At 38.9% G+C, this 13,154-nt stretch overlaps 2 protein-coding genes and 1 pseudogene across 2 annotated transcripts; 1 reads left to right on the forward strand and 2 right to left on the reverse strand.

The window, feature by feature from the left end:
* Positions 1-3,616: 3,616 nt before the first annotated feature.
* Positions 3,617-6,083, forward strand: ing1 (inhibitor of growth family, member 1). Its single transcript, XM_042730874.1, has 2 exons — positions 3,617-3,931; positions 5,026-6,083. The coding sequence occupies exons 1-2, from the start codon at positions 3,793-3,795 to the stop codon at positions 5,811-5,813; spliced, it is 927 nt and encodes a 308-aa protein (XP_042586808.1). The 5' UTR covers positions 3,617-3,792; the 3' UTR covers positions 5,814-6,083.
* A 456-nt stretch (positions 6,084-6,539) lies between these two features.
* LOC122138565 lies at positions 6,540-6,656 on the reverse strand (annotated as a pseudogene).
* Positions 6,657-7,643: 987 nt separating this feature from the next.
* Positions 7,644-13,089, reverse strand: ube2al (ubiquitin conjugating enzyme E2 A, like). Its single transcript, XM_019072210.2, has 6 exons — positions 12,913-13,089; positions 10,560-10,640; positions 9,641-9,666; positions 9,432-9,521; positions 8,902-8,990; positions 7,644-8,744 (listed from the first exon to the last, which is right to left on the reverse strand). Exons 1-6 carry the CDS (start codon positions 12,954-12,956, stop codon positions 8,616-8,618), a joined length of 459 nt encoding a protein of 152 aa, XP_018927755.2. The 5' UTR covers positions 12,957-13,089; the 3' UTR covers positions 7,644-8,615.
* Positions 13,090-13,154: the final 65 nt, after the last annotated feature.

The raw sequence follows: 13,154 nt of genomic DNA on the forward strand, positions 1-13,154 counted from the left end.
AACATTGGTTTAAGATAAGCTAATTATGCATAATATATAGTTATGTACACGTAACATGCAACAAAGACACCATAAAAAAATGTTATATATACACATACATACACATTAAGATTTTTAATGTTTTTATAAAGAAAAGAATCCTGAGTGTCTACGCAAAACCTCGCTTACGACTACACTTCCATTCTTGACATTAAGTTAATGTGGAAAGTAACCTAATTTGTCCAAACTATAAATGCGTAAAGGTACATCTTTACACATCTATCTATCTATCTATCTGACATTTTTACTGCTAATAGCACAGATCAAAAGAACTGCTTTCACCATTTTCTGTTAAAAATCTATCTTGTTAGGATTTCTATCTATCCACAATGATCACTGGATGATGTGGCCAGTAAACAACTCAGCTGAGGATAAACAACATTAAGAGCCTCTTGCCTTAACATAAGTGACCCCTGCTTTATAAAGAAAAGAATCCTGAGTGTCTACGCAAAACCTCGCTTACGACTACACAACCATAAAATAACACTGAAATTCTACCCTAAAAACACACCTCCACGACCACAACACCATAGTTAATGTGAAAAGTAACCTAATTTGTCCAAACTCTGAATTCTCCACTGACACTGAAATGCGACACAAACAATGAAATGCGTAACTAGCCTAGATGGACTGATTCTTTACGACACCACCCGGGTCAGAGTACGCAAGACAAGGACACTGGACTGTGCTGTCATCCATCAGAAATTTACACTCCTAACACCACACATGTACAAAGAACTGCTTTCACCATTTTCAAAGGTCATTCACAACTGTTAAAAATATAGGATAAGTACAGAAGACAGCGCTGAAATTTGCTGTTTTGCACCGGATTTTCCAATGATCTATATAGATGACATTCTACCCTATAATGTTTAGCTCCAATGATCTATCTATATAAAATGCATTATAAATGTTTTTTTTTTTTTTTTTTCTTTTTTTTTTTTTTTTTTTAATACCTGTCTTGATTCCTAATACACAACAGATGACGATGTTAAAACGTTCAGAATACGATTTCAATATAAGTTTATTATAGCCTAGTTCAGCACGTCAGTTGGACAGGACTTTCTCTTCGGGAGTTCAGTGTAACTGAAAACGCGCGAGGAGGAATCCACAGATAGAGCGCTTTTAAGAGCTACATATGCTGGCTACATCGAGGGAGAGAAAAGCCTAAACAACAGATCTACATGATGTGCATATATTTTTTATACTTAAAACACAAAAATAAAACACTCAGTTGAAGCTTTGAAAAAACCGGATAAAAAACATTAAGAGCCAACAGAAGACTTGCCTTAAGGATGTCACAACAAGTGACCCCTGGCAGGGCATTCTTGGTGTCGATTAGAAGAAAAAAAATAAATACATAAACTACCCCTTTCATTACCTTTTAGCACAAGGAGGTGAGCAAACTAAATAATCATTGACCCTTTCGCAGCTAAACACCGGATGGATCAGTTAGAATGACGGATCACTGCTAAATTCAAATGTGCTTTTCACGTGTTGGCTGGCGCTGAGCCAGAGAGAGGCGCGTTCAGAGCTGTCATATATCACAACTTTTCAGTGTTTTCAACCACATAATGTTTTTATTTTAGGTTTCAGACATATAAGTACTAAAAACTCAATACATTTAGAGTTTGTAAAATACACACTGATGTCAAAGGAAGAGGCAATAATAATCATTTCCATATAATTAGACACACGTTGTTTTATTCATATCAGATACACATGTGTAAAGTAACTTTAAAGTTTACTCTATTCTTCTCCCAGTTCACCAGCCACTTACTTTTTGTATTTCGGGAGAAGTGGATGAATTCACGTGTTGTAAATCCAACAGATCCGATTCTCTGAACTGCGTCTGCGGCACAAACTAAGATGCCGTCCCGCATAGGCTACAGCTCAACTAACGCGATCTTTATAAAGGTGTTTTAAAACAACTGTTGCATCTATTTGACAATCGGAATATCAGATATTTCATGCAATATCTAACAAATTTGTGATATTTTGAATAAAAAGGAAAAATGACAAAAGCAGATCATCATTCATTCAGCTCTGTTGTTGTTGCGGTGTGTCACGTGACAAGCAATGACGCGTCACCATGGAAACCATAAAGTGACACATTCTAAATAACGGTCGCCTTAAAAAAACTCGCCCTGGGAGGTCAGCCAGAATGCATCATTGTCAACTGACCTCACTTTGAACGTCAAGGCGAAGACGTTGCAACAGTGAAACATTTTTATGTTCTTATTAGCTGTGTTCTGTGAGTGTGTGTCCTGCGCCCTGACAGAGCCATAAGTTTAAATAACGTAGGCTTATCTGTGCTGTTAAAAATATTTGCTTTTTTGCATGTTCTGTCCGCTGTGCGCGACAACCTTTGGAGCTGTTTTAACTATCTTGGCTATATGTACGTGTCTGCTATGTGCAACGGAGTCTGGTTACAAGATTGGTATATGTTTAAGAGGTGTCCACCTGAACACGCAAAAAAAATGCACCTCCCACTACAGCACCCCCAACTTAAAACCTCTTCCCACGGCCCTGCATCACACAGGGTATAAGGTTTAAACTGATTTTTGTAGTTTTTTGATTGCGTAGAATGCAAATTCTGTAGAACTTGAGAAATAGATAAAAGAAAAGAAAATACAGGAAATGGAAAAAATAAAATACAGAAAATACAAAGTGTGCTTCAACAAATAAAATAAATTTCTTTAAACACCGTTTTTTCTTAGGGTTTCAAGGACTTTAAATACTCTAAGGACTCATTTTCTAACAAAATAAATAAAGGACAAAAATAATTATTTCTGCTATTTACTTTATGCTAATACTTGGTTTTAACCTGGGTTACACACCTCCCAACCAGTTTATGCACGCACCAAGCAGAAATGACATAAGCCCGTATATCTTTACAGACAGCCAAGTATAAAACACAAATGCAGTTAGAACCCACAAACATTCATCAACAATTCACCTGTTTTTTTTTTTTTTTTTAATTAGCTGCTAACAACTGTCTATAATATAGACGGACAAACTGTTTCTTCAACTTGAAATGGATTTGGCGCGCGCGCTGCAAATCAAATGTAACAAGTTTACTCGGCGACCAATAAGCATTCACCATGACGAAGCCTAGTAACGTGCCATGAGCAACCAAAATTATGCATTTTCCCCATTATTTTTATTTTATTTACTTTAAGTTACAGTTTGAAATTTAATATTAAAATAATAACTAAAAGGGATTTTTTTTTTTTGGGCCACGCCATGGCCTGTAAGAGGGGCATCAATGACCGCTAGGGGGGGCACGGCCCTCGAATGCCCCACCACAGCGCCGGCACCAACTGCATCCCAAACTCCACTAACCTCAGGAATAAACACAACGTAAACATGTAGGTCATTATCATTTGCAGCTCCTCTGAAGCAAGCAACCGCTGAAGTCTTGCTCCCAAACGCCACCAAGCGTCTTCAAAGTGCAACTTCAACACTCGACCCTGTGGCAAAAGTTACAGGATTCGCTCATGAATATTAATTAGCTCCTGCGTACCGAGACACTCTGTTAGAAGGTTGTGGAGCAACGTCACAGCGAGGTCATTAATATTCATGAGCTAGGTCTCCGCCATAGAAGCGTCACTGGTCCTGCACAACTCACTACAACACTTTTACCCGAGTAACTTTTCTAGCAGCCCAGACTTTTATTTTTGACAAAAATTATAACTGTTAAAGAAAACGTATTTCTATTGCGCTACCAACCTCTTAAATGCGCGTGAGAAGATGTTGAACCCTTCTTCAAACGGAGAGTCTTCTCATGTTGTGAACTATGTTGAGGAGTATCTGGAGCTGGTCGAGTCTTTGCCGCTGGACCTACAAAGATGCGTGTCTCTCATGAAGGAAATCGACGCCAGATATCAAGGTGAAAGCTTATAGACTCTCGCATGTAGCAGAAGTGTGAGAAAAAAAGCACTGCATTGTTTGTGCAATGAGTGTTGGATCATGTCACACTAGCTACGTTAGCTGGCTAGCGGCTAACCGTTAGCACGTGAAACGTACAAGTTTCCCCGCGTCGCGCGATTGACAGGTCAAAAGCTGCAAATATAGAGAGTACATTTATTTGTCATTTACATCCTAAATTTGTAGAGGTTTCTGTGAAATCACTACACATCGCGTTTGGATGGAGTGCGGAGTCTTGCAGCTTCTACAGCGCTGTTTCAATAATCTTGTAGCTTGAAATAACAGTTGCGTAAATAGTCTTTAAAATGTTATAAAGACAAAACTTACACGCATCATATGGTCAGCGACTGTGCCTACTGTATATAAAACATCTAACAGCAAAGACGCTACAGCCAAAACCATTGTTTTTATTCCTTGCTCTGGTCAGTTTTGCTTCCATGACGTCTTCTTTAAAACTAGTGGAAACAAAGCATACAAAATAAAAATCTAAGTGTTTATTTGATTACACGTGGTATATTTGCATCTGTAGATTTTAAGTACAATAAAAAATTTAAAGCCATATTTTATTTTTTGCTCTTTCTCTGAGCCAGGAATCTCTACTTAATTAGCACTTACATATTCCAAAACTTAAGAGTTTTATACATTATATTTTTTAATTTATACTGTATTCTGACGGTTTTTACAGAGGCGTGTTTATACAGTTCACCTGGTAATTACACATTTTATTTCTAAAACATGATCCCCTCCCTGATTTATGTAGTGCTGAAAAGAGATATCTAGAATCACTTCTAAAATAATAAAATAAATAAATCCTGCATACTATTATTTCTACAGTAGCTCACGCTATTGTGCCGTAATTAATCAAATATGGTGATATTTGTTAGTTAAAATGTGTCTTATTCGCTTGGGGTGTCTTGCATTGAGACAATAATCCTTTGAACACTGGATTGTTTTATTGGAGGTTAAAATGATAAAGGTGTATAGACTGAGATACAGTAACGGTAAACATTGTGCCATTATTATTGTTACATTAATCCAAAGGCGTTGATCTTGCAGAGATCCTCAATGAACTGGACGAGGCTTATGAAAAGCACAGACAAGAATCGGATCCCGTGCAGAGGCGGCGTCTGCTTCACTGCATCCAGCGCTCTTTGATCCGCACAGAAGAACTCGGAGATGAAAAGATCCAGATCGCAGGCCAAATGGTGGAAATGGTGGAGAATCGCAGTCGGCAGCTCGAGTGGCAGAGTGAGCTTTTCCAGGCCTGCCGGGACTCGCCGGAGAGCACCGTGTCGGTGGGCAGCACCCCCAGTGCCATAACAACCGTAACCATGACACCGGTCTCTGCTTCAATGCTCTCGGTCAGTAAGCCGAGTGCGGATCGGAGACGAGACGAGACCCCGACTTCTGTTGACAAATCTGGTGGAAAGCGTTCACGAAGGCAGAAAAATGGTTCGGAGAATCGGGAAAACTCCAACTATGGCATGGAGCACAATGAGGAGGTTGGTTCAGGCGTGCCGAAAGAGAAGAAGGCCAAGACCTCATCCACGTCATCGAAGAAGAAGAAGAGGTCGAAAAGCAAGCAGGACAGGGAGCCGTCGCCGACAGACCTGCCTATCGATCCCAATGAACCCACTTACTGTCTGTGCGAGCAAGTGTCTTACGGAGAGATGATAGGTTGTGATAATGATGAATGCACTATTGAGTGGTTTCACTTCTCATGTGTTGGCCTGCACCATAAGCCCAAAGGAAAATGGTACTGTCCGAAGTGCAGAGGAGACAATGAGAAGACAATGGACAAAGCATTAGAGAGGTCTAAGAAAGAGCGAGCGTACAACAGGTAGTGTCAGGTTCTATTCGGGACTTTAGTATCCAGTTTTGAGAGAGGCCCGGGTCTGTGATGTTGTTAAAGACTGGAGTTGGTCATTTGTTAGTTGCTATATATTTGATAGGGTTCACTTATCAGCTACTCAAGTTATCAGTGTTCTACAGCATTGGAAGTATTCTGTTCATCCAACTACATGACAGTGTAATGCATTTTCAACTATAAGTTTTGTATTTATGCCTTGCATAACTGTACATATGTTCATGTAAAATAAACCATGCTTAATGCAGAGTTGTCTCGTGTTAATAGGAAATAGTAATAATAATTCCTTACATTTATATAGTGCTTTTCTGGGCACTCAAAAGCGCTTTACATGGAAGGGGGTAATCTCCTCATCCACCACCAGTGTGCAGCATCCACCTGGATGATGCGACGGCAGCCATAGTGCACCAGAACGCCCACCACACACCAGCTTATTGGTGGAGATTGATGGAGCCAATCAGCAGATATGGGGGTGGTCAGAGGCCAATGGGCAAATTTGGCCAGGATGCCGAGGTCACACCTCTACTCTTTTTGAAAGATATCCTGGGACTCTTAATGGCCACAGATAGTCAGGACCTCGGTTTAAAGTGTCATCCGAAGGACGGTGCTTGTTGACAGTATAGTGTCCCCGTCACTACACTGGGGAGTTAGGACCCACATAGACCACAGGGTGAGCACCTCCTGCTGGCCTCACTAACACCTCTTCCAGCAGCAACCTAGTTTTCCCAGGAGGTCTCCCATCCAGGTACTGACCAGGCTCAACCCTGCTTAGCTTCAGTGGACGACCAGTGATATGATACAGGGTGATATGGCTGCATAAAACGTTTCACCCAAGCTATTTCATGGAAATGCATCCAAGATGTAAATGACTTTGTTTCTTCATTGTAACAGGTTCAGAGGAGTTTAGCATTACATCATTTACTCACCAGTGGATCCTCTGCCGTGAATGGGTGCCGTCAGAATGAGAGTCCAAACAGCTGATGAAAAACATCACAATAATCCTCATGACTCCAGTCCATATATTAACATACAGGCAAAATAAAAATGAAAAACCCAGTTCTAAACAAATGCGTTGATGAATTTTGATGAGAGAGGACGACGGATCTAAAATACTAGTCCTCTTCTTAGTATCCATAAGTTTACAAGCAAAAATTGTAAAAAAAAAAAAAAAAAAAAAACCAATTATGATGATGGATTTTGATGTGAGAGGACAACAGGGTATGGATTTTTTAAATATGGATTATAGAATGTTTTGGTGAGAAGTGAAAATGCCTCACTGGATTTGTTTGTTTCAAACACAGCTTTTACCTAAAATCAATTTAAAACATTTAAAAGTTTTCATGTGGATTATTGTTATGTTTTTATCAGCTGTTTGGACTCATTCTGACGGCACCCATTCACTGCAGATGATCCATTGGTGAGCCAGTGATGTAATGCTAAATTTCTTCATATCTGTTTTGAGGTAGAAACAAAACTCATCTGCATCTTGGATAGCCTGAGAAAGAGTACATCTTCAGGAAATTTTCATTTTGGGGTGACCTGTTCCTTCAAAGTACATTTCAAATGTGGACCAGAAATTTGTTTCTGATATGTAATATGTTGTATTATTTACTTTTCATGTTTCTAGAACTGTCTCCCAGAATAAAATTGTGTGATCTGTTTCACCTAATTTTGTGCATTAAATTCAAAAACATTAAACGAAAAGAATAAAGGTTCTTATGTTTTAGTAAACTGAAAAGACTGCTGCTGTTGTTACAGACTAGGAAATATTAAAATAAGGAATATCAGTAACATATTACTCTCAAAGGTAGTTTCACCTTTTAATTAAGTTTTTACAAGTGCTGGAAAATGAGATAGCCTACCAGTGCAAAATCTGTACACAAAATTCAGATGTGTTTTTGTATATACAAGAGATTAATAGAGGCAAGGACACACTCAGGCATTCATGCATGTAACAGGGCATACATCTGCAAAGATCAGGGGCTTGGAAAAAGTGATTGATTGGAATAGTGATGCAAGCCATGAAAAAATATTAAGTGACTGCAGTTAACGTGCATCTCTGTAGGATTTGGGAGGATATTTTTGAACTTTGAGTAATTCCAGCAAATCTCACATTTTTTTTCCACCAGTAAATATATATTTTATACTCCAAACCATATTGCCATTTTTTCTTTCAACATAATTTGATAATTTATATAAACCCTCACGCCTGTCTACCAACATCTTATATGTGTTTTCAGTGCGTACTAGCACTAATCGTGGTAGCATGCCAACCCTCCTCTGGCAGAGTCATGACTAAACCAGCATAACGAATGCTAATCCAGAAGAATGGAAGCAAAACCGAAATTAAAAGTACACTTTTAACTGCTTTTTGAGTGAGACCATGATATTAAAATTGACAAAGCACCAAAAACATTTTCATTAACACTACTGACTTGTGTCTCTCAGTGAGTCATGAATCCAGATTAGACTGCCTTGATTGACTCAACCATAATGCCTTTTTTTATAGATGCTTATGCAATTAGCAAAAAAGAACAATCACTGCATGTTCATGCCATATGCACAATTAGTCAAGCGTTATTCACCAGGGATATTAACCCCTTTCACTGATCTTAATGAGGGTCGACAATCAGTCCGGGCAAAAATGTGGTTGAGAAATAAAACAAAAATCACAATCTTGAATGAGTAAAGTGCATGAAAACTTAAAAAAGGAGATCTGAAAAACTATCCCCCAACAACAGCCAAACAAAAGGAAAACAACATTTCAGAGAGAATGTGGTCAACTGTCCCTCCAGCTCTGCTCTACAATCGCTGACACCCGTTTCTCATATTCCCGTTTGTTTTCTTGATACAATTGTGCTGCCTGGCTGTTTGCGGGGCTGTTGGGATTTGGCTCATCTAGAAGGGACTGTAAAGAAAGAGAAATCAAAATGAAGGCCTCAAGATTATAACAAATTGGGGGAAGGGATTCACATTAGACGATTTTCAGATTCAATAATGTCAACAGGATACGCAAAGCATATTGTTTAATATAAAAAGGACTATAAAACTGTTAATTAACATACTTGAATTGATGTCAGAATAGAAGAAACATCATAAGTTGGACTCCACCGATTCTGAAGAATATCTAGGCAGATACTGCCATCAGCATACACTGTGAAAGACCGCAAGAAAAGAGTTAGAACTACATATCCACTACATTAAATCAAGAATATAAAATTAACAACTTTCAGTATGTAGCAACCAAACAACGCTCACTATTGCTGTACAATCCCTCCCAGACCAACAGATTCCAGAAAATACAGTAACTCTGATGGCAACTTTGAACATCTTAGTGTATGAAGACAGTTATTGTCAAAGAAATATATAAGCAAACATAAACTGTATTAAATATTTTTCCTTAATCTTGAAACTAATTTTAGCAACAACAAAAAAATAATACTAATAGACTAATTGAATGACTGAATTTAACAGCAGCAGATTCTGTGTGGGAATGTACTACATGAGTAGACTGTTGAGAGCAATATTAGAGAATCAGGGTCTGTTTCTCTTCGACAGAGCTTCTAATCAGAGACAAACGGGAAGTATCACTCACCATTTGGATGAAACATCTTTGAGACAAACCGCACAGTTGGGGGCTTGTTTGGATATTCCTCTGTGAACTCAACTGTGAGTTTGAAGGTACCTTTTGTGCAGAATAGAAACAACATTGTATCTTTAATTTCTGACAAAGATACACCTTTTACTCATTTTCTTTAAACATGCATTTGATCATGCTGGAATGGAGAGCAGACAGACACCTACCATCTTCAAAAGGTGTTCCCTCTGGACTGCATGTAAAAACGAGAAACGCAATATTAAGGTCAAAGGTAGGAGGACACTGACATGGAAGATTCAGGTACAGCAGGTTGAACATGATATCTGATAACAGCAATACACATGCCACACTAGAGCACTGAACACATGGTGGGGCAGATTTACTCCAGGCAAGCCCTCAAAAGAGTAATATGCAGACAATGAAATATGTATATTTACAAACACTACCCTTCAGAACTTTGCAGTTGGTACAATATTTTTAATGTTTTTGTAAGAATCTCTTATGCTTACAAAGACTGCATTTATTTAAAAATATAATATTAAATAATGAATTTATATATAAAAAATAACATTTATACTATAAATTAAAAAAAAAAAAAAATGTACTGACAAATAATATTTTGTTTTTTTGAACCATTTATTTCTGTAATGCAAAACTGATTTTTTAGCATCATTACTAGTCTTCAGTGTCACATGATCCTTCAGAAATCATTCTGATATGCTGATTTGCTGCTCAAGAAACACATTATTATTATCAATATTGAAAACAGTTGAGCTGCTTAATATATTTGTGGAAACTGTGATAAATCGGTTTTCAGGATTCTCTCATGAATAGAAAGTTCAAAAGAATAGCATTTATTTGCAATAAAAATATTTTGTAACATCATAAACTGATCAATTTAATGTCTTTGCTAACAAAGTATTAATTTCTTCTAAAATTTTATTACCCCAAAAGTTTGAAAAGAAAAGCTGCATAATATTTAATCATATAACTCACTTATGAGATCTTCAGGTCTAGTAATGTCGTTTTTATAATCGCCCTCATATCTGGAGGTTTTCCATGACTGTGGGAACTCTGTTACATGAGCTGGTTGGCGCAGATTGACTTGATTTGCTCTCTTCTTACCCAAATATAACTGCATTCCACACCATGATGTTGTTCTCTGAAGGAGCTCCACTGACGCCGGCTGGAGGATCCTCCTGGAGCCTGGGGGACCACCACATAACACTCAATCAAACAGTGTATTTCAGTGTGTCAGTCACACAACACTCAATCAAACAGTGTATTTCAGCGCGTCAGTCACACAACACTCAATCAAACAGTGTATTTCAGCGCGTCAGTCACACAACACTCAATCAAACAGTGTATTTCAGCGCGTCAGTCACACAACACTCAATCAAACAGTGTATTTCAGTCAGCGTGTCAGTCACACAACACTCAATCAATCAGTGTATTTCAGCGTGTCAGTCACACACAACACTCAATCAAACAGTGTATTTCAGCGCGTCAGTCACACAACACTCAATCAAACAGTGTATTTCAGTGTGTCAGTCACGTGACACTCAATCAAACAGTGTATTTCTGTGTCAGTCACACAACACTCAATCAAACAGTGTATTTCAGCGCGTCAGTCACACAACACTCAATCAAACAGTGTATTTCAGCATGTCAGTCACACAAAACACTCAATCAGTGTATTTCAGCGTGTCAGTCACACAACACTCAATCAGTGTATTTCAGCGTGTCAGTCACACAACACTCAGTGTATCTCAGCGCGTCAGTCACACAACACTCAATCAAACAGTGTATTTCAGCGCGTCAGTCACACAACACTCAATCAAACAGTGTATTTCAGCGCGTCAGTCACACAACACTCGATCAAACAGTGTATTTCAGCGTGTCAGTCACACAACACTCAATCAGTGTATTTCAGCGCGTCAGTCACACAACACTCAATCAAACAGTGTATTTCAGCGCGTCAGTCACACAACACTCAATCAAACAGTGTATTTCAGCGCGTCAGTCACACAACACTCAATCAAACAGTGTATTTCAGCGCGTCAGTCACACAACACTCAATCAGTGTATTTCAGCGTGTCAGTCACACAACACTCAGTGTATTTCAGCGCGTCAGTCACACAACACTCAATCAGTGTATTTCAGCGCGTCAGTCACACAACACTCAATCAGTGTATTTCAGCGCGTCAGTCACACAACACTCAATCAGTGTATTTCAGCGCGTCAGTCACACAACACTCAGTGTATTTCAGCGCGTCAGTCACACAACACTCAATCAGTGTATTTCAGCGCGTCAGTCACACAACACTCAATCAATGTATTTCAGCGCGTCAGTCACACAACACTCAATCAGTGTATTTCAGCGCGTCAGTCACACAACACTCAGTGTATTTCAGCGCGTCAGTCACACAACACTCAGTGTATTTCAGCGCGTCAGTCACACAACACTCAGTGTATTTCAGCGCGTCAGTCACACAACACTCAATCAAACAGTGTATTTCAGCGCGTCAGTCACACAAACACTCAGTGTATTTCAGCGCGTCAGTCACACAACACTCAATCAGTGTATTTCAGCGTGTCAGTCACACAACACTCAATCAAACAGTGTATTTCAGCGTGTCAGTCACACAACACTCAATCAGTGTATTTCAGCGCGTCAGGCACACAACACTCAATCAAACCGTGTATTTCAGCGCGTCAGGCACACAACACTCAATCAGTGTATTTCAGCGCGTCAGTCACACAACACTCAGTGTATTTCAGCGCGTCAGTCACACAACACTCAATCAGTGTATTTCAGCACGTCAGTCAGCGCGTCACACACAACACTCAGTGTATTTCAGCGTGTCAGTCACACAACACTCAGTGTATTTCAGTGTGTCAGTCACACAACACTCAATCAAACAGTGTATTTCAGCGCGTCAGTCACACAAAACTCAATCAAACAGTGTATTTCAGCTTGTCAGTCACACAAACACTCAATCAAACAGTGTATTTCAGCGCGTCAGTCACACAACACTCAATCAAACAGTGTATTTCAGTGCGTCAGTCACATGAACTGATTAGAGGAAACACATGGGCTGGAATATCACACGACAAAGCGTGGTTTCTGGTTACCTTATAAAAAATACTAGAAATACAAAGATATTGGCTAAATAGTAGTAATAATAAATCACATTCGGACAAGTCAAGCTTGAATAACTTCACTAACCGGCTCACACTAGCTAGCTAGCTAGCTCATAAGCTAAGATACATGTAAGTTAGAGTTTCTAAGAATCCCCACAGTGTAAACAGGCACCGACAGACTCAAAGGGATAATCACAACATTAAATGTCGTATTTTAATCGTTGATATTACGTTTAATAATCAGCTACCTAACTGGTTGATATGAAGCTAACTAACGTTAGCTAGCAAGCTATTCCACCAAAACAAACACATCTATCATTTAACAGCTACTCACCGCTTAAAATCTCGCATGAGTCGCCTTCTAGCTGGAGTAGACATCTTAAACTACACTAAAAATCGTCAGCGATTGTTTTTAGTGCCTAATAACAAATGTTAAGGTAACTGTATATGTCACAACACTGATGATTAATATTCCTTTCTGAGTACAAGACGTCTTTTCACGAGACAGGATCATACCATCTGTCCCACACAAGGGGTTATTTGCGACTGGAAATACAAAGACTTCGTACAATATGT

This window comes from Cyprinus carpio, chromosome B9 (assembly GCF_018340385.1).
Source record: "Cyprinus carpio isolate SPL01 chromosome B9, ASM1834038v1, whole genome shotgun sequence".
Classification (NCBI taxonomy): Eukaryota; Metazoa; Chordata; class Actinopteri; order Cypriniformes; family Cyprinidae; genus Cyprinus; species Cyprinus carpio.

What these genes read in the sequence shown, in the direction of transcription:
- ing1 (XM_042730874.1), top strand. Translation starts at nt 3,793, where the DNA reads ATGTTGAACCCTTCTTCAAACGGAGAGTCTTCTCATGTTGTGAACTAT. An exon ending in AATCGACGCCAGATATCAAG is followed by an intron (nt 3,932 to 5,025) that starts GTGAAAGCTTAT and finishes TTGATCTTGCAG; the next exon opens with AGATCCTCAATGAACTGGAC.
- ube2al (XM_019072210.2), bottom strand. Translation starts at nt 12,956, where the DNA reads ATGTCTACTCCAGCTAGAAGGCGACTCATGCGAGATTTTAAGCG. An exon ending in TGGAATGCAGTTATATTTGG is followed by an intron (nt 9,667 to 10,559) that starts GTAAGAAGAGAG and finishes TTTTACATGCAG; the next exon opens with TCCAGAGGGAACACCTTTTG. An exon ending in CTATTCTGACATCAATTCAA is followed by an intron (nt 8,745 to 8,901) that starts GTATGTTAATTA and finishes CTTTCTTTACAG; the next exon opens with TCCCTTCTAGATGAGCCAAA.